General features: G+C 33.8%; 3 protein-coding genes across 4 annotated transcripts; 2 read left to right on the top strand and 1 right to left on the bottom strand.

Moving 5' to 3' along the window:
* Positions 1-1,511: 1,511 nt before the first annotated feature.
* On the bottom strand, positions 1,512-3,256 carry LOC120180523 (proteasome subunit beta type-3-A-like). Its single transcript, XM_039185837.1, has 3 exons — positions 3,130-3,256; positions 2,779-2,873; positions 1,512-1,681 (listed from the first exon to the last, which is right to left on the bottom strand). The coding sequence occupies exons 1-3, from the start codon at positions 3,253-3,255 to the stop codon at positions 1,633-1,635; spliced, it is 270 nt and encodes an 89-aa protein (XP_039041768.1). The 5' UTR covers position 3,256; the 3' UTR covers positions 1,512-1,632.
* Positions 3,257-4,518: 1,262 nt separating this feature from the next.
* LOC120180554 (SWI/SNF complex subunit SWI3C-like) lies at positions 4,519-11,083 on the top strand. 2 transcript variants are annotated; one of them, XM_039185867.1, is made up of 9 exons: positions 4,519-4,670; positions 4,771-5,286; positions 6,023-6,555; positions 7,806-8,166; positions 8,265-8,338; positions 9,006-9,118; positions 9,327-9,388; positions 9,475-9,656; positions 10,440-11,083. In XM_039185867.1, exons 1-9 carry the CDS (start codon positions 4,649-4,651, stop codon positions 10,893-10,895), a joined length of 2,319 nt encoding a protein of 772 aa, XP_039041798.1. In that variant the 5' UTR covers positions 4,519-4,648; the 3' UTR covers positions 10,896-11,083. The 2 variants fall into 2 exon arrangements, with proteins under 2 accessions (XP_039041798.1, XP_039041799.1); XM_039185868.1 differs by having other exon boundaries at positions 9,475-9,674; positions 10,123-10,530.
* Positions 11,084-16,632: 5,549 nt separating this feature from the next.
* On the top strand, positions 16,633-18,372 carry LOC120180555 (SKP1-interacting partner 15-like). Its single transcript, XM_039185869.1, has one exon. The coding sequence runs from the start codon at positions 16,795-16,797 to the stop codon at positions 17,899-17,901; it is 1,107 nt and encodes a 368-aa protein (XP_039041800.1). The 5' UTR covers positions 16,633-16,794; the 3' UTR covers positions 17,902-18,372.
* Positions 18,373-19,972: the final 1,600 nt, after the last annotated feature.

Genomic DNA, 19,972 nt, shown 5'->3' with positions numbered 1-19,972 from the left:
AGAAATCCAGATTAATTAAAAATGCCAAATTTGGAAACTAATTGAAGTTTAGGGATGAGGCTTCAGGTAAATTTATTTGAACAAAAAAAATTTGGAGAGATTAGGATGGGCTACATTTGTAAATATCTTAAGCTATTGTTGGGAATTTCAAGGCTCATTAAATATTTAGAAGGGTAAACTGCATAGTTAGTCACTACATTTTAGTCTTTGTATTAATTCGATCATTGAACTTTAAGAAGATTTTAGTTTTATCACTAAACTTCCGATTTTTTTTATTAATTTGGGATAAATACAAGATAATATATGTTCAACTCTCATTTTGACATTAAATGCTTATACTCTTGACATTTCTTTACCTCCAAAGTCACTGAGTTCGTGCCTAAACTTCCAACCTAACTTTTTGTTAATTGGGTCATTAAATTATAAACAATCAAATGATGTGACAGTTTAGCATTGATATGTGTTGATGTAGAAACTAAAAAATGTTTTATTTAATTTTATATCATCTCTTTCATCGTAACTAGGATTTTTCAATAGCAATAAAAAATCATCATTTTTGACATCTTTTCCAATCATCCATTCATCCTAGACGTTCAAATACCCATCTCATTGTCAGCTACCACATTATCAATTTTTCTTCTTCTAAAACCTCTATAACACAAAATTAAACACTTGTAAGGTTTAAAGGCTCTCTCAATTTTGAGAGGTTTGAGTGTTAGTTTGAAAATCTGAATAATAAAAATTGTTATTTAAAAAAAGATGAATAACATACTTTAAAACCAGACTTGATGGATATCATAGGAAGAAATGAAGCATTAGAATGGCAAATCTCAGTTCTATGACCAAACCGATACAAAAAATTAAAAAATAGTATCTAACGATGTTGTTTACCCAATATACAAAATGTCATGACTCGAAAGTGGGAAACCAATGTGGTTGGTTGGTTTGAATGGACCTCAATTGTTAGCACTCATAATTCAAGTTTTAAATTAAATTTATATCACGGTGTTACATTAATCAATTTTCTGATACTTTAATATACCTAACACATTCACACACGTCCACGCAAATTCCAAGCTCCAGATTCGGCAGGTTTGCTGAACATAACAAAGTTGCCTCCTATATTAACTGGATACTTCGCCGTCAACTCTGCTATTTGGTTTGCCTCTCGGGATGCATCACAAACGTATTCCCAAAAGTTTACTACACCGTTTCTTTCATGCGCCTCCAAAGGTCAATTCAACAAGGTATTAATATTTATATATTAAAAAACAACCATTAAATAATATAGAAAAAATTAATAAATTGATGAAGTATCATTTTCGATTTGGTCCTTTTTTTCCTTTCTTACTTGGAATATCATTGATTTTTCAATTCACGGGAGCTTTGGGTTGGTGCTGCCAGCCAACAAATCTCAATGTCTACCAACCAGATACAAGTAAACATGTGTTCGATCAGGATAAAATGGAGGGCCAACGGAATGGCCATTCCAGCCACCAAAGAGTGCATTAGTATATCAAAATTTCCAGAATTTTACATCACTATAACATCGGACTGGAACGCTAGCAAATGAAAAATAAACTGAGTTTAAAAGTCTGGAAATCAAGAATCTTGAGAATCACTTGGCTTCGTTCAATCCATCCTTCCCTTCAAGATTCTTTCCTTCACTTCTGTAGGCGTGCCGCCAATTTATATATCAAATACAATTACAATGCCACCAATTATCTCTACAATAATTATTACAGGATATTCACTATCCAAACTAAGGTTGTAAATGCGACGAGATAGATCACGAATTACTCAAATTCAACTTGATCAGAGTTCGATCAACACTCGAATCAAATGGACTCTACTCGGACTCCAACTCAAATTCTAAATGAGTCAAAACAAGCAACTTCATAACCGACTCAAAAAAACTCACAATTAATTGGAAAAATAATTTATTACATTATTAATAATATTACACATTTATATGTTGTTGTCTTTTTTTTTTGTTAAAAAAAATACAATACAATACTTTCATGTACTTAGGTTTACGTTCAAACTCAAGTTTAAACTTCAATCGAGCTTTGAGAATGTTTCGAGTTCAAATTTTTTTGAGCTCGAATTAAACTTCAATTTTTTTATTTTAAGTTAAGCTTGAAAAGTTTAAGCTCGCGAGGTTTCGGATCGAGTCAAGCTTCAAATTTTGATTTCGAGTTTGAGTCGAGTTTGACAATTTCAAGCTCTCGAGTTTTCAAGTCGAACTCAACTTTAAACTTTTCAAGTTGAATCATCAATATTTTAACTCGGCTCAACTCATTTACAACCCTAACAAGACATATCAATATATCAACATTCAAAGGAACAACCAAATCTTAATGGGTTAAAATATCTAGATAGGCTTTGTATCACAGACTTGACAATTAAAATCGCAATTTAGTCGTACCATACAACTGAGTATTTAATCTTCGCATGTTTGAAATTGGTTAAGACTTGCCCATCGGGTCGTTTGGAAAAATAGGGGGAAATGGGCGGGCCTAAATAGGCTTCGATTAGCCATTTTCATGGGAAATTGGGGCGAAATTTGAGGTCCATATTTGAGGCCAGGCAAACATTTATGGTGTTGATGCCATTTATAGGCCTGACCCAGTCCATGGAAACCTCTAGTATTGGTGCAAACAAGTAAAATTGATAACAGCAATAACAAGATTCTCTTAGGCAAGCCCTATAACAAATATGACCCTAGGAAAAAATTACTAACAAGAACATATATATATGAAAGTAGGTAATGCTTACACAACATATACATGTCCTCCCCAAACCACTAGACAGTCACGATCTACTGATGAAAGGAGAGATTGTGAAACCGTTTCAAACAATTCCTCAGGTTCCTGAATGGGACGAAAATGAGCTAATAAAGCACAAACCATATTCATGGCATGAATAACTAATTTAATAGCCAACAACCGTGATACTTTTAACATGACTAAGTAAACTCTAACCCTTATATACTCCAAAAATGGGAACCCTTTCTAAGCTTTTTGGTTACAAGCACATAAGGAACCAATTTTATGCTTCTTAAAAGGTTTCATCACTACTGTGGAAGTGTTCCAATTTGAGAATAGGAAAATAAATGAAAAGACAAACCATGTCCTCCTTGAACATTGACTCACAGGCACCATAAAGAGACTCTGAGGCAGTGCCAGCTACAACAAAATCTTTTGCGAGCTCCCTGCATTCGGAAGAAAGCAAAAATGGCAACTGAAACATCATCAGCATTATAAAATTTTAATTATAGATTTTTTTTTTTTTATAAATTAAAATAGTTTAAGGATGAATTTGTAATTTAACATTCGTAGAATTTTTATTATTCAATGACAGAAGAATGATATTTTTGAAAAAAAAATTAAGGGTATTTTAGTCCAAAACACCAGTAATCTAACAATACCTAAGGAAATGGAGGTAATGACATTCCTAGTAATATACCCAAAAAATCTACTATTGGTAATAAAACATTATCGGGAATGAGATTCTCGGCCAACCAAACATGAGAATGTGAATTCCATTCCTTAAGAATCTCACATTCCTTAAACTAAACAGCCCCTAAAGAGATTTGAATAGCAATGCTTATCTTTGCCAAGGGAAAGTTACTTTCATTTCTTTTACGATTAAAAGCCTCATGATTACTCAAATACTACAACAAGAAAAATAAATATGACTCTATACATGAACTTGAAAATCATACATACGTTAATATAAAATTTATTTATATTAAAATTCTATCAATTGATGTAGAGAACTATTTTTAAAGACATCACATTTATTGATTAGACATAGATACATTTAATAAAAATAACTTTTTATTAATTTATATGATTTTTAAATTCAGATATTAATAAGTATATAAAGTTAAATTCAAAGGGTTAAATGAGTAAAAAGATCAACTTAATTATATCTAAGGCCAGATTTAAGGGTCAAACGGGTTTAAAGGAAAGCTTAGGGGTCAATTAGAACCATAAGGATAAGTTTAGAGCAAAATATGTATTAACCTAAGAATAAGATAAAACAATACTTTATTAAATTGATGTCTCGAGTTTTTGTTTGAAATTAAAAACTTAATTATTAAATTTTATTACAAAACTTACAAAATTATGATATAAATTTAAGTATATTTAAATAATTTTAACCTTAAAAATATTTATGTATTTTATATAAGAAAACTACCCTCAAATAATTTTCTAAACAAATGTTTTATTCAGTTTTTTTCTTTTGTCAGCCATATAATGAGTGTGCTAGTCATAAACAGACAGTGATGGATGGGGCAGATTCTTTTATTAAATAAATAAAAATAATACAAGTAAGATAGAATAAATAATTATATAAATTTATTTAATTATAACGTTAATAAATTTTAGTTCAATAATCAAAATAAAATTTCTCCTATAATTTAATGACTATACATTAGTTTACCCAGAATACAAATCCTTATTCTCGGGTAATTATTAAATGGTTCGTTTTTGCTCAGTGAGTCACTCACTGTTTTATCTGCCCTTTCCTCTTCCTGAAATTCCAATTTCTCTTCCTTTCCGACAATAAAACCCCACAATTTCTCCGCGTTTCTCTCTCTCTCTCTCTCTAAATTCCCTCTTGCGATAATTCAAATCCAATGCCAGCTTCTTCTCCTTCAGGCAATCTCTCTCCTTTAACTCTTCAATTCAGTTTCACCCCCCAAAAAACCTTTTTTTTTCTGCAATTGAAACTTAATTAATATAATTTCCATTTCAACAGATGGTCGAGGACGATGTAAACGACGGAAGCGAGACCGAAGGCCCAAACATCTCCAAGAAGAAAACGATGTTGTTCATGAAGATGATGCAGAAGAAGAAAATAACAATGACGATGATATCGATAATCACCGGGATAACAACTCCGGCGAAGATACCGGTGGAGGAGTTGCGGATCCGTCTTTGGCGAGGTCCGGAGACAGTGAGGTTTTGGCTGAAGGTGGAGTTCGCGTCTCGGAGTTCCCCGCCGTGGTGAAGCGAACTGTGAACCGTCCTCACGTTTCTGTAATGGCGATCGTTGCGGCTGAACGGGCGGGTATGGTTGGGGATAGCAAGGCCCACCAGCAGGTGGCTTTGGCGGTTTTGGAGAATGTTTCTTACGGGCAGTTACAGGCGGTTTCAACTGAAGCTCCCATTGTTGAACCGGAGAAGTATGTGATTACACCTCCTCCAATAATGGAAGGGCGTGGCGTTGTTAAGAGGTTTGGGAGTAGGGTTCATGTCATGCCAATGCATTCAGGTTCTGTTCCTTTCTTTCTTTCGATTCCAAGTCTAATTAGGGAAAAAAGGGAAAAAGAAAAACAATAATCTGTAGATGACTATCGGGTTTCCAAGGAAACTCCTGGTTTAATTTTCTTGAGGGTTTGATGAAAAATATAGCTAGATTGTGCTTGTTTATGCTTATTTTTTAGGTTACATTTAGACATTTCTATGATGTTTTCTTAAAATTTGAGCTTTTACCCCGTAGTGCTTAGTGTTACATGGGAATAGTCTCTTCAAAACCTGTTGCTATTAGTAGGATTTAAGAGTCTGAAAATTTTGACTGTTGTCAAATGCTGAACTTACCCTTTTTATGTTTCGTGTACTATATGTTTTATTTGCTACCTTGTATGTTAAGATGCACTGGTGATCTGTTGGGACTGGGAACATGTATTCTTATGTACCTTTCTGTATTTATTTGGGGAACTTTATACTAATTTTTATTTTACTTGATTTTAATTGGACTCTATTCGGATGAGAAATGCAATCCAAACTAGAGTAGAAGTTAAGCAAATTGCACTTGGGTTCATTCTATTTACTTGACATGAGTTTCACGCTATGCCTATTGTTTAAAGAGTATGGACAAGATATCACACCTCAATTTCATTTTTGTTCTGCGCTGACCTTATCTTGCACCCTGTCTTTATCTGCACTCATTTTTCTTCTTACTTGTGTATTAATATTTGGTTATGTTTGTGGGATTCCCTTGTGAGCAGAGTGGTTTTCACCATCCACAGTGCATCGACTAGAAAGACAAGTTGTGCCACATTTTTTCTCTGGAAATTCACCCGAACACATGCCAGAAAAATATATGGAATGTAGAAACCGCATTGTTGCCAAGTATATGGACAATCCAGAGAAGAGAATTACAGTTTCTGATTGCCAGGGGTTGATATACGGAATCAGTGATGAGGATTTAGCTCGAATTGTTCGGTTTCTTGATCATTGGGGAATTATTAATTATTGTGCAGCTGCACCATGCCATGAGCCATGGAATGCTGAGTCCTACTTAAGGGAGGAACCAAATGGTGAGATTCATGTGCCATCAGCTGCATTAAAGTCTATTGATAGCTTGATCAAATTCGACAAACCAAAATGTAGGCTCAAGGCAGCTGATGTTTATTCATCATTGCCATGTCGTGATGATTTCTATGACTTGGACAGCAGAATACGAGAGTGCATATATGAAAACAATTGCACTTCATGTTCTCAGCCTGTTCCCACATCATATTATCAGTCGCAGAAGGATGTATGTGATTTTTTTCGCCGTTAATCTTTCTTATTTTTAAGCTGAGCCTTAACGATCCCCCTTCTTCCCATTGTTCATCCAACAAATATCTTCCTGCATATCTATAACTTTTACCTTAAAAATTTAGTGAACTGCTGAAAACAAATTGAATAAGGACCATTTAATATAACAAAAAAAGTGAGCATGTTTGATATGAAATAAACTCAGAATTAACATATATGAAGGAATAGGCTCCTGGTATGTAGTTACTGGCCTTCTTACTGGTTTTGGGGAAAAAATAATCCCCTTCTAGATTTTCACAGAGAAAACCCTTTAAGGCTTCAATATATCTGCATGTTGACTGCCTAGCTCACATGAATCTCTGAGATCAGGCTCAATTGTTGTCATTTTGAGTTTTATCTAACAATACATACCTATTAAAAATCAGTGGTACATGCAAATAATGTCCAAAATGTTAATTATCTGATAAAACTTTAATACTTCAGTTTTTGGGAATTTTTCTATTGGAAATTGCTATAGCTACAGTTTTGTAAATAACTTAGTGATAGCATCTCTAGATGCAGTTCCATAAAGTTAGAAGAATTGGGATCTATACTTGGATTTTCCAAATCTCTTTCCTATCTGATTATATTCATCAACAGAAAGGAAGTATGTACTTTAATCTATCTTGTTGAGAGTATATTTCTTTTGTGGTAAGAGTGCTTGGTGGTTTTTTATTTGATATTGATGGTCAAGAAAGGCCAAGTCAATTTCTATCTTCATTTGTAGAAAAGAAATTTTCTTGCTAAAGCTTGCACTTTTAGCAACTATGAACTATTAGATGTGGTTTAGAAAGCAGACTTGAAGGATTGTCTTGATTCGATTCGATTCAGTTTGGTTTTTCTGAGCATCAATTAACTGTTTCAAGTAAGTGGTTTAGGTTTCTTTGGGGTGTATTTTGGATGTAATAACTGATAATGGTGATAAGGGATAAAGTAAGACATTCAAATTATGAAAATTAGTTGGACAATATCTTAATAAATACTTGTTTTAAAATATTCAGAAGATGGAATCATGAGGTGAACATTGATTTTGTTTCCAGTGCAATAAGAACTACATTGGATAAGCACTTGTAGTGGAGCCGAGCGCTGCTCCTGGACTCTGAAATGTCACGTTTGTACATGAAAAATAGACTGATGGAAGAATTTGTAAATATTTCTAAATCTTGGTATTAATGATAATCATTTGTTTCTATTTTGTCTTATTGACAGTTTGATGCTCTGTTGTGCTCTAATTGCTTCCATGATGGGAGATTTGTTTCTGGCCATTCAAGTATAGATTTTGCTAGGGTAGATTCAACAAAAGATTACTGGGACCTAGATGGAGATAGTTGGACTGATCAGGAAACATTACTGTTGCTTGAGGCAATGGAAATTTACAATGAGAACTGGAATGAAATAGCAGAGCATGTCGGCACTAAGTCTAAAGCACAATGCATACTTCATTTTCTACGTCTACCCATGGAGGATGGCCTGTTGGAAAATTTGGAAGTTCCAAGCATGCCCAAGTCAACCATTGTTTCAAATGGAGACAGCCAAAGATTGCACTCAAACATGAATGGGAGTCTACCAGGTTTTTTGTTTATCTAGTGTCTCTACCTGCCATGGAAATTAAGAAAATAAGATGCTATGCATGTAAACCTTTAATCTAAGTTTTGCCCTTCTTTTCAGGACCCAGCCTTCAAGATGCAGATTCTGAAAGCAAGTTTCCTTTTGCTAATTTTGGGAATCCAGTTATGGCTATGGTACACTACTACTTTTTTCAAACACCTCATCACTCTAAACCTTTTATTAGTCATTTAAGATTTGTAATTGTGAATATATCATTTTGGAGTGTGAGAATTGCATCAGTTATTGTTTATTATCTTGTAATGCTCTCAATTTTAAGTTCATTAAATCATGACATTTTCATGTAATTTTCTGGTATTGTAGTAACCATATTTGGCACTAGAAAAATAGGGAAGATGGAAACTCTTCTAATATTGGAATTGCCTTTTATCTTTTTGGTCGGACAAATTGTGGAATTTCTTTGGCCTCATGTCAAAGACACGCTTAAGTATTATTTCTTTATTGCAAAGGCAGTAGGGATCAGAAAAATGTAAATGGATCCAAAAAAAAGTTGTTGAGGGTTGATTGCTTCTTCAAATTGTCACCAATTAGGGACCTTTATTTTTAAAATTTCAATTTCAACAATAATGAGATTGTGATGAAAATGCAAAGATGGATCTTCTGGTACCGCAAAGATGGACCCAAATTGTGCATTTTTTTTTTTTTTGAAAATTGCTTCTTAAAAAATGCAAGAGCTAAACTCTCCCCCCAGAGATTTGTGATGAAATTTTAGTCAAAGATTGATCTTATAATATAGCTAACTTTTTTTTCATACCTGAGTCTAACTAGTGGAGAATATTCTAGGTTGCATTTTTGGCGTCTGCTGTTGGACCAAGAGTTGCTGCTGCTTGTGCCCATGCATCCTTGGCAGCATTGGCTGAAGATGAACATAAGGAAGGTTCTGGACATGGTAATAGGTTAGTGCATAACCTTGTGATTCCAAAAAATAAAATAAAAATGTTCAATGTTATTATTATGCGGTTCCTGTTTAGTATCACTTTTTTGCACACATCGTGGCTTCTATCCAACTCATGAAGATTATTATTTGAATTGAATATTTGAGCATTTTATTGCTTTGATGGGATTGAATAATTTGCTAATTATTATCCATTTTGAACTGTGAAGGATGAAAACGGAGAGTGTACATGGTGGAGAAGGTAGTTTTCATGGTTCCATTCATCAAAAAGGTAGGCCATAAATTTAACGTATACTAATTTCACTATAGTTTTAGTTCCTTTCATTCTCCCATATTAGTGTTGTGTATTTTAAATTGAGAACTCAGAAATACAAGGTTCATTTGGTCAAAACAAGGCCGAGGTTCATTCACTATCTGCTGAAAAAGTTAAAGCTGCTGCCAAATCTGGCTTAGCAGCTGCAGCTATGAAGGCAAAACTTTTTGCAGATCATGAGGAACGAGAAATTCAAAGGTTATCAGCTAATATCATTAATAATCAGGTATTTTTCTTTTCTTTTTTGCGTGTGTCTGCTTTTTCAGACATATATTCCTGGTAATAACTATCAGCAATTATTGGCCAATGTGAGTTCGACCTCCTTTAAAGATTTGAAACCAGGAATAAAGGACTTATACTGTTGCATTAACTTGCATACCTTTGCTATTTAACGTAGAAAGTGGAAGAAGAAAAAAGCCAATGGTGCACATATTTGCTTTTGAAACTATAAACTCATCCTTAGAGATATCTTAAATTCCAAGGATTCATTGCGATGTTTGATACTTGTCGAGATATGTTTCTAGGATGTGTTTTATATCGTTCTTGACCTTCAATCTTCTATGGAGCAGCTTCTAAGTTGAAGTTACTTCCTTGTTTGGTTCTTGATTTGATTCACATATCTGTTACACTCATGTATATTGGTTATGTTACCGGCTTATTGTGACTCTTCATTTTCCTTAAAGCTGCTTGTGTCCAACACCTATATCTGATGCATTTTCAAACATGGTTATGGGACTATGTTGAATGATCCTCCAAACATAGAGAAAAACTTAGAAAAATAAAATTTATCATATCCATGTCGAACACATACCCCTGGTCCAGGTAGCATTGGATACTGGAGTCCTGAGTCCCTAGCTGGGACTTCATTTCTATAAATCTTGTGAAATGCGTGTTTCATTTATGCTTCCTTCAAAATTTCATGCTCAGAAATTCCGCTATGTTCTGTTTTGTCTTCCCTTTCGTCTGTATTATAGATTGTAGATAAACTTGTTTTCAATCTGTATCTCAGTTGAAGAGATTAGAGCTGAAGCTGAAGCAGTTTGAGGAAGTCGAAACGTTACTCATGAAAGAATGTGAACAAGTGGAGAAAACGAGGCAAAGGTTTGCTGAGAGGGTTCGCTTTATATCGGCCCAATTTGGACCTGCTGGAGTCACTTCACAAATGAGTCTACCTGGGATTTCTTCTCCCATGGTTAACAATAACATCAACAACAGGCAACAGGTAATATCAGCCTCACCTTCCCCATCGAGCATTGCCGGATATGCCACCAACCAACCATTACATCCTCAGATGCCATTCATGCAACGCCAACCAATGTTTCCGATGGATCCGTGGATGCCCCTTACAGCCATGCAAGCATCCACGTCAACTCCTCCAAATGTCATGTTCAACTCCCCAGTGAATGTGCAACCCGCTCATAACAATCCACTTATGAGGTCGGTTTCGGGGACTGGGTCGGTCTAGGTTGAATTGGAAGCCTCAAATAAATTTTGGATTTTTTTGGGTGAATTCCCTCGTTGTTCATTTTCTGCATTTGTAAGACGACCAGTAGTCTGGACAAGCATCTTCAGACTTCAGCTTGGAAGTATAGTAACCTGAAGCGATTTAGGGTTTGAAACATTATACAATTGATGTAGTTGCCTGGTTTAATTATGAACTCTCGAGACTAGTTTCCAAAAAATAATTTTGTAGAAACGAATTATTTAAAAAAATATTCAACAGTGAATGAAAATTAATGTGTTTTTTTCTTGCTACTTGTACTCTTCCTGTTTATGTTACGCTTATTACTCTTTCTGACCCACTAAGGTTTCATCAATTTTTTGGTAGTTAATTTTCTTAATTTTGACTATTATTTATTTTAAATAATTAAATTTTAAAAAATATATTTAAATTATTATTCGATTGAAGAATTTTAAAAAAATCATATTTTTATTAATAATAAAATTTTAAATAATAAGAAATTAAAAGTTATAAAATTTTAATTTTAATAAGATTGGAGGAGTATATTTCTGGTACATCAAAATAGGCTTGATAGCAAGAATGTGAGACCAACGAAAGTTCACAATATGTATACCTTATTATCCATCTAAAAAAGTAGGTTATCCAAAAGAAAAATGTAAAAGGCTACCTTATAGCTTATTTTTCTTGCAGAATATATATTTTTTTCTCCGAAAGCATATTTCTTTCACCCCATATTCCCAGGAGACTGAGGTAGGGTGTTTCGCTGCTAGGGCTTTTGTCATGTTTAACAAATGTAGCAGTCACAACATATTCCTACTTACAGTTCAAGATTTGAGTCCTTCAATCCTTCCCACGTCTGATGTGATGCCATGATTAGAATACTTCATTAACCTCTTAATAACTTATTTAGCAAGCACAAACGGCACCAAATATAAATGGTCAAGAAAACAACGTATCACCTACAACTTGGCAGCGGATGATGCCATGAACATGAATATGAACATTCACCAACATTTGCATGCACAAAAACTTAATACTTCATGTTCATTAACGTTCTTTAGAATACTCCACCAAAACCAACGTATCAAGTACAGATGGCACTAAACTAAATTTGACAACCATAATATTACGGTTCTCAAAATTCTCCGTTCAAAGGGATCCGTCGCATGTTGGCCATGCCAATTTGAACATGAAATGAAACACCAGTTTGCTTGCATAAAACCCGAAGAATACTACTACTTTGTGTTCATTAACATTCACTAGAATACTTCAAAATTAATTTAGCAAGCACAAATGGCACAAAGCAAAACCAACAAAAAAATATTAGCGATTCTCAAAATTCTTCATTTGAAGGAGATAAAGGGTGAGGGACAGTGGGAGGTGATCTTAAATCCAATTATTCATGTATAAGTCCTTTAAGCTACAAATAATTACTAGCAGTAATCTCTGCAACAAAAATTTTAAGTTCATATCATATATCCATTATGGTGAAGAGTAATAATACTTTATCAGATTGTTGTTAAAAAAGAAAAAAGCTTTACCAGATTGATAGAAAACACATGATGGCTTTTCCCCGTTAAAAAATTAGTGTCAGGTTCTTCAGTAACTGTTAACAATGCAAGGAAATAACAGCTTTTGAATAATAACCTTCCGAGCTTCTTACTACTGTTTAATACCTCAGTAGCAAACCTCATGAAAGATGAAAGCGCAGCTACATGTGCACGTTCTTAATGGCATCGAATTAAAGATCGTCATGTGCATGCTACATTTTCATCAATGAAAGAAACGGCAAAATCGCAATCCAATGACTCACACCCTAAATTCGCGGCACCTAAGCGATCCAACGACGTGCACGACGACAAGGGAGACGACTTCCGACCAGAGATATGTCAAGGGCGGCGGCGTCGATGGCGGTCGTGGTTGGTAAAGGAGGTTAGGGTTATGGTTAGGATTTGAGATTTGAGATTTTTAGGGATTTGGAGTTTTTTAATTTTAGAAAAATAAGATTTTTTTGTAAATATAATATATTTTTTTACTTTTTTTAAAAAAAAATAGAATTACCAGGCCGGTGGTACTTTTTTTTTTTAATTTTTTCTTTAAAATATAATATTTTTATTATAAAAAAAATAAAAAATATAATGGTAGTCACCAAATAGTATAACGGAGAAAACGTTAATCACTTATTTTTAACAAAAAAAGTCTTTAGACAAAAAAAAATTCATTTGAGATATAATTTAAACACTTAAAAATGTATTGAGGTTTAATATAAAAATAATACTCATTTTAAATTATTAAGTTGAAGTGAGAAAAGAAAGGCTTTTGAAAATATTTTGTAGGACACATCTTTTATTTACGTGGCCGTAACACATACATATATTAAAGTGAAGGGAGAAAAAATCAAAATAATAGTAAAATAATTATAAAATGAGGTTAGTATTTACATGACAATTAAAAATAAAAATCATATATAAGAATTTATACACTATCTTAAAAATAAATTAATTTCAATTGATATAATCATTTCGCTGAACAATGCTTCTCCAAGTTAATACATTATTTCTAAAGTTTGTACACATGAAGATTGAATTGGACTATGTGGTACTACTCTTCTTAACAGAATTGGGAAAAACAAAACTCTGAGTGAATGAAAAACTTAGAGAAGTGATTTAAAAATGCTTGAAAATACTGAAAGTGTTAGGTATTTATAGACAAGATCCTCCAACACATAATGGATAACGAGATTAAAAAAATGGCCTATAAATCTGCCCTCAAAATATCTGAATATACAACTAACATAATAGTTATAATAACAGTAGAAATTATGAACATGATTAAAACAGATTAAATACGGATAAAAGCGGATGAATCTCACCCAAGTATGAAATAAATTCAGTTTATTCAAACGTAATATTCAAAGGTAAAAAGAAAAGTGATTCACCACGATACAATTTGTAAAAAAAAAATTCTTGTGATTTTTATTTAGATATGTGAATTTCCAATTGTTTAAATACAGCATTGTAAATATTTAATTTTTTGTATTTGTACTCGTGCTTTTTAACATGCACTCTTTTTGAATATATATATATATTTAATATGTTTAGCCCCTCCTTTAATTTCTCTTAAGGATGTCAATCGGAAAAATAATAAAAAATGAGTGTCGGGAAATAATTTTTAAATGAATTATATTTATGGAAAAAAAAACCCATAGATTTTTTGGTGCTGTGTGGTGACATCCTTTAAAAAAATTAAATTTTCATAGTTTAGTTACTCTTTTATTAATTTTTTAATCTCATATCTTAAATTTTTAATATAAATTATTTGGTTTGTATTTCTTATTTAACTTCTTTCTTGATTTCAACCCACAAAAACATTCTGCTTGTATTGACAGATATTAGACAAGGATCAGGAATCCTTTTTCAAATCAATGAAGGATGGCGGTTGAAGTATTGAAGAGCTGGTGAATTTATGAAATAATGACATATCCTTTTTCAAATTATGGACGAATCTATAATTTTTTTCAGGCAAATCAGAATAAAATCATAAAACTTAAGAGTCAAATTGTATTTTTTTCATTTAAAATATGTTTAAATATATAGTGTTTTAATTTAAAGATTTGGAGGTTATGAAATACATGTTTTTTTATATATTAATCTAGTAGGATTACAAGTTAATATATATTATAAAAATTCTCAATCATTTGACAATAAAAACTCAAACACTCTGGCAATTGATGTTGTAAAGATTTGAAAGCTATGAAATACATTTTTTTTAGTTTCTCTTAATTGTATATTGGAACTTAGATATAGTTTAAATTTTAAAATTATTATTACCAACATAACATCAATTTGTGATTATATCTGTAAATATACATAATAATATTATATCTGTTCGGTGTTGAATGCGGAACTATGGAGTGTGCCGGAAGGATTAAGACTAGCCTGGGATATGAAGTTGGGGCGGATTACAGTCGAAGTTGATAATAAAGAGGTCTGGCGCTTTATGGAGCAAGGAAAGGAGATGGGTTCTGTATCTCCACTTGTCCCTCACGTTGTTGAATTTCTCAGACAACAATGGAGCTTGAAATTTAGACATATCCGGGAACAAAGTAGCCGATAATATGGCAAAGCGAGCATGGCAACTACCACTTGGTGTAGAGATTGCCTAGGCACCACCGATTGAAGTAAGAGAGCTTATACAGGGCCGATAAGCAGGCTGGAAAAGATTCTTAGTGTCTTAAAGCTGTAGCTATAATAGTTTTTCTCTTCTTTTTATTAAAAAAAAATTAAAATAAATGTTTATTATTAAAAACTATTAAGTGCATAATTATATCGGATCAAAATTTATAATACCAATCAGGGGTGTGGCTGAGGGTGTGCGAGGGTGGGCGACCGCTCAGGGCCCTCAGGCCTCGAAATCGAGTATATCTATCTGTTGTTGCCATTAATAAGCATAAAAACAGGGCCCCCGAAATCGAGTATATCTATTAGTTGTTGCTATTAAGAAACATAAAAATATAAACTCCGAAATCGAGTATATATACCAATTATTGCCATTAAGAAGCATAAAAATAGGGGTCCAGAAATCGAATATATCTAGAAAATAGGGACCCCTTTATAAGAATTTGCACAGGACCCCCGACAACCTAGTCACGACCCTGACACCAATATAAGTACGAGGTGTGCTATGGTAGTTATTTACATTGTTTCTTAATAAGTTAATATATGATCGAGTGTTTGATCACTATCTACGCACTTAGTCACTCAACTATTATTTTAATTTTGTTGGTCATTCAATTATTTCCTTTCGAAATCATACTTGATATTATGTTTTAGTTCTATTTTAGTTACATACCATTAAAAAATAAACAAAACTATTGACAACATGCTTTTTTTTCAATGATGATACGTCAATATCACCGTTAATTTTTTAACCTTGAGAGATCAAAATAGAACCAAAACATAACTTTAGATATGAATTTGAAGAAAATAATAGTTGAGTAACTAAAACGGAATCAAAGTGATAGTTGAATGACTAAATATGTAGTTTACCCTATATCAAATTAAAATTAATGTATAAAGATATTTATTTCTATCAACAATTGGGTAAAGTACACAAATGGTCTCTCGACTATATGATGCTATATTATTGAGTCCTCCAACTATTAAAAGTTACAAAATGATCCATTGAGAATTATTTTGTTGAGTCTCTCGACTATTAAAAGTTACAAAATAGTCATGGACTATTCAATTGTTCTAAATTCGTCATTTTATGTTAAAAATTAACGATCGTATAAGCTAGACGTTAACATGTTGATTGAGATGTGATAAAATCATATTTTAATGATGCCTATTGACATCATTGTTATTTTTAAGCACTGACTCGGTGGTATAATGTTTTAAGCATTGACCCGATGATGTAATGTGGAGAAACGATCCATAAAATACAACTCAAATGATTCTGAAATCATATTTTATCATATCACAATTAAAATGTTAACGTCTAGCTCAGATGACCGTCAAATTTTTTAAAAAAATGATTATTTTAGAAAATATGAAAGTCGAAAATTATTTTATAATTTTTAATAATAAAAAAATTTAACAAAATAATATCTTATATCAAAAATTAATTTCTATCTTTCAATAGTAGAAACTTCAGCAAAATAACACAATTAATCAGAAAATTATTTATGTACTTTACCGTGAATAATTATCAATATATGTGTTTTCGGGTCGGGTGTATAGGAGACTAAGTGACAGGGCGTAGACTCATTTGCCGCCTTTCAGAAAAGAAAACACGGTTTCTTTACGCAACCCCAAACCCAAAGTCTCCTCCTTTTTTATTTTAAATCCCGTGATTCCCTGCTTCGCATCTTATTTTCCTTCTCTGTTCTACGTCCACGAAAATGGACTCGCCGATCAGCCGTCTCCCCGAGGACACTCTTCATCAGATCTTCTCTTCCCTCTCGCTTCGAGAAATCATGATCTGCCGCTCCGTTTGCAAGCTCTTTAACCAAACCCTGACCTCACCGTCTTTCGTGCGCCTCATCTCCAGCGTATCCCATCTCAAGCTCCTCGTTCTCCGCCCCCCATACCACCACCATAATCATCACATCCGCCACTTGTCACTCCATTCCTGCATCCACGTCTACGATCCCGATCAGAACCAATGGCTTCGATTCAGTCTCGATTTCCTTCCCTTCCGATCTCCTCACCCCGTCGCGTCTTCGCTCGGTCTGGTTTACCTCTGGGCTGATTCAATCGACTCCAACAAGTCGCTCATCGTGTGTAACCCCTTGACTCGTCAGTACAGAGTCCTCCCCCAGCTCGGCTCTGCTTGGTCACGCCATGGCTCGGTGCTAGTTGACTCAAGGAACCGAGTCATGGTCTTAACAGAACTCGCTGCTCTTTACTTCTCTTTTTCTCAGAAAACCCAGCAATGGCTTAAATTCTCTTCGAATTTGCCTTCAAAACCTCGAAGCCCAATCGTGATTTCCAACTCCGTTTTCGCCCTATGCGACGTGGGATCTCCGTGGAGAAGTAAGTGGAAATTATTCTCTTGCGCTGTCAAAAATTTGTTAAATTTAAATTTAAATGTGATGAACGATAACTGGGAATGTTTAGAAAGGCATGAATGGGGGGATATTTTCGATATAATGAAAAGACCGTGTTTAATACCTGGTAACGGGAACAAGATCTTGATGGTTGGCGGTTTAAAATCGAGTTATTCCTTTAACCAATCTTGTTTGACGATATTGATATTGAGATTGGATCTGGAAACAATGGAGTGGGAAGAGGCAACAAGGATGCCGGAGGCGATGCACCGGTGGTTTCATGATAGTAAATTTAAGGTGTTTGGAGGAGGGGATAGGATTTGCTTTTCCGGGAAGAAAGTTGGGAGGCTGGCACTTTGGGATTGCTGCAACTGGCGCTGGATTGATGGGGTGCCCGGAAATGGGGATGAGCTTTTCCGGGGATTTACCTATGAAGCTCGGCTTACCACAGTTCCTTAAATTGATGCTCAGCATGTTCTTACGTTGTTTACTACTTTGAATCGTTGTTGTATTTCAATTGAATCACTGCGAATGTCAGTGGGTTGAGAGGGTATGCCCGGAAACGGGGGCAAACTTTTCTGGGGATTTACTGTTTGAGTTCGGTTACTGTGGTTCCTTAAATATGCACGGTATGTTCTTCCAATGTTTGCTACTTTGAATCATTGTCGTTTTTCGTTTATGTTGTTCTCCTGAAATTAATGATTCAGGGTACTGCAAAAACACTGTAACCTATTGTCGAAACCTCACGGATTCAAGAGCCAAAAGTGGGATATGTTCAATTTGTTCTTAGACAATGCAACTTGTTAATTAAGATGAAAACAAATCCCCAAGAATTTTACATTTCTTCTATTACTATTTTCAATGCTTGATTTAGACCTTGAGTGTTTTTTTAATATGAAATTAATGGAAGAAAGCGAGGCTTACGAGATCGCTGTATGAGCCATTGTCAACACTAATGGCTTTTGTCTTCATTTACTAATCTGTACTTTAGATATATAGTGCAATTGCTAAGAAGAACGCAGCTAAGTGCATATTGGAATGTTTTGTGATTTATGGTAGTTTTGGAATCAAAAGTCTGGAATCATAGTTTCTGTTGATGTTGTAGTTTTTTTAAGGATGTATCATAAAGGCTCCAGCTGGAGAGATCTGAATTAATTCGAATGGTGCTTTAGATATATTCTTTTGGCTGAGATATTGCTCTTCTATTGGTTTCATGATTAGAGGTGGGGGTGGCTGTGGGAAATAAGAATTAAAATACTTGACTTTAGTCAAAGTAATGGTAGACTAGAAAGGATATATTTTGAAGTTTCTAATAACTCTCTACTCTTCCTCTCTTCTCTCTGTATTCCATCTTCCTATCTTCTTTCTTTCCTTCTCTTATCCTATATTTCTTCTCTATTTCCAGGTTCCACGTTGATTTATATGAGAAGGAAGATTCAAATAAATCCAAAATATAAATTGCAGTTTAAGTGTGAATTGGAGATTAGCATAAATATTAGTTCCAGCACGATTAAAAATCACTCTTTTTTGGTACAAGTTAAAGTGTACGTGCAAATTCATACGCAAGAAAGAGGAAAAAGATATTTGTTCATATGATTTGGTCATATTGTTACTATTACTTTTATCTCATTTGTTTTAAATATGATCATTTACAACATTAGAAAGAGTTCATAGCATACAAATAAAAGCAAACATAAGGCCTGTTCCTCACGACAATTCAAGCTGAATAAAGAAGTGCATGCTTTAATAGTAATGAAGCTAGTAATACAATAATGCTAGAAAAACTATCCTTCAAGATGCATTTGAAGATTGCCTTTAGCATAATTGTTGTGGGCAGGTGAGTATTAATGGTTCCGCTAATCCCTGAAGATTCTTTATCTTGTGAGCATTTGCTGTATAGTAAATCTTTATAATGTTGTCTATATATGATAGGCAGCCATTGTTACCTTCTGATTTAGATACTAGTCACAGTTAGCTTATTCTTGTTTCCTGCCCCTACTAATTTTTAAGATTTAATTACTTGATAGATCCTCATTCTGTTGATTTAAAGTGATTTAACTCCTACTTTTTGATCTTAGCTTTGTTCCTGATCAAATTCCATATATATGCCAAATATGTGCTGGGAACTGGTATCAAATATTGGTATTTGAAGAGAAGAGTTTGGTCAAAACAAGTTTGATGTTAATATTTCGTTTTGAAGTAGGTGGAAAGAAAGTGGACGAGTATAAAGGGCCGGGACTAAAGCACATAATTTTACATGTTATTGCGAGTGGGTGCATATAGGCTTGTGTTGGTACAAGTAAACCCATGGTCCAAAGTTTGCAAGTTTAGCATGGCCCTAGAACTAATATTAAACCAAGCGTCTTCTTTGTTAGAACTTCCATTTGGCATTGCCACTTCCTAACTCAGTGCTGCTATTGTAAATAGTGTAATATATGCTTTGAATCTGTAGAAACCGTATGTTTTTTTTGTCGCAAGACATCCAGTGCATGCAATAATCATATTGGGCCTCAATGAAATTTTGTAGTAT

The sequence above is a fragment of the Hibiscus syriacus genome, unplaced genomic scaffold (genome assembly GCF_006381635.1).
Source record: "Hibiscus syriacus cultivar Baekdansim isolate YM2019G1 unplaced genomic scaffold, ASM638163v2 tig00112498_pilon, whole genome shotgun sequence".
NCBI lineage: Eukaryota > Viridiplantae > Streptophyta > Magnoliopsida > Malvales > Malvaceae > Hibiscus > Hibiscus syriacus.
The sequence above is the reverse complement of the archived record's forward strand: the minus strand, read 5'-3'. Positions and strand labels throughout refer to the sequence as shown.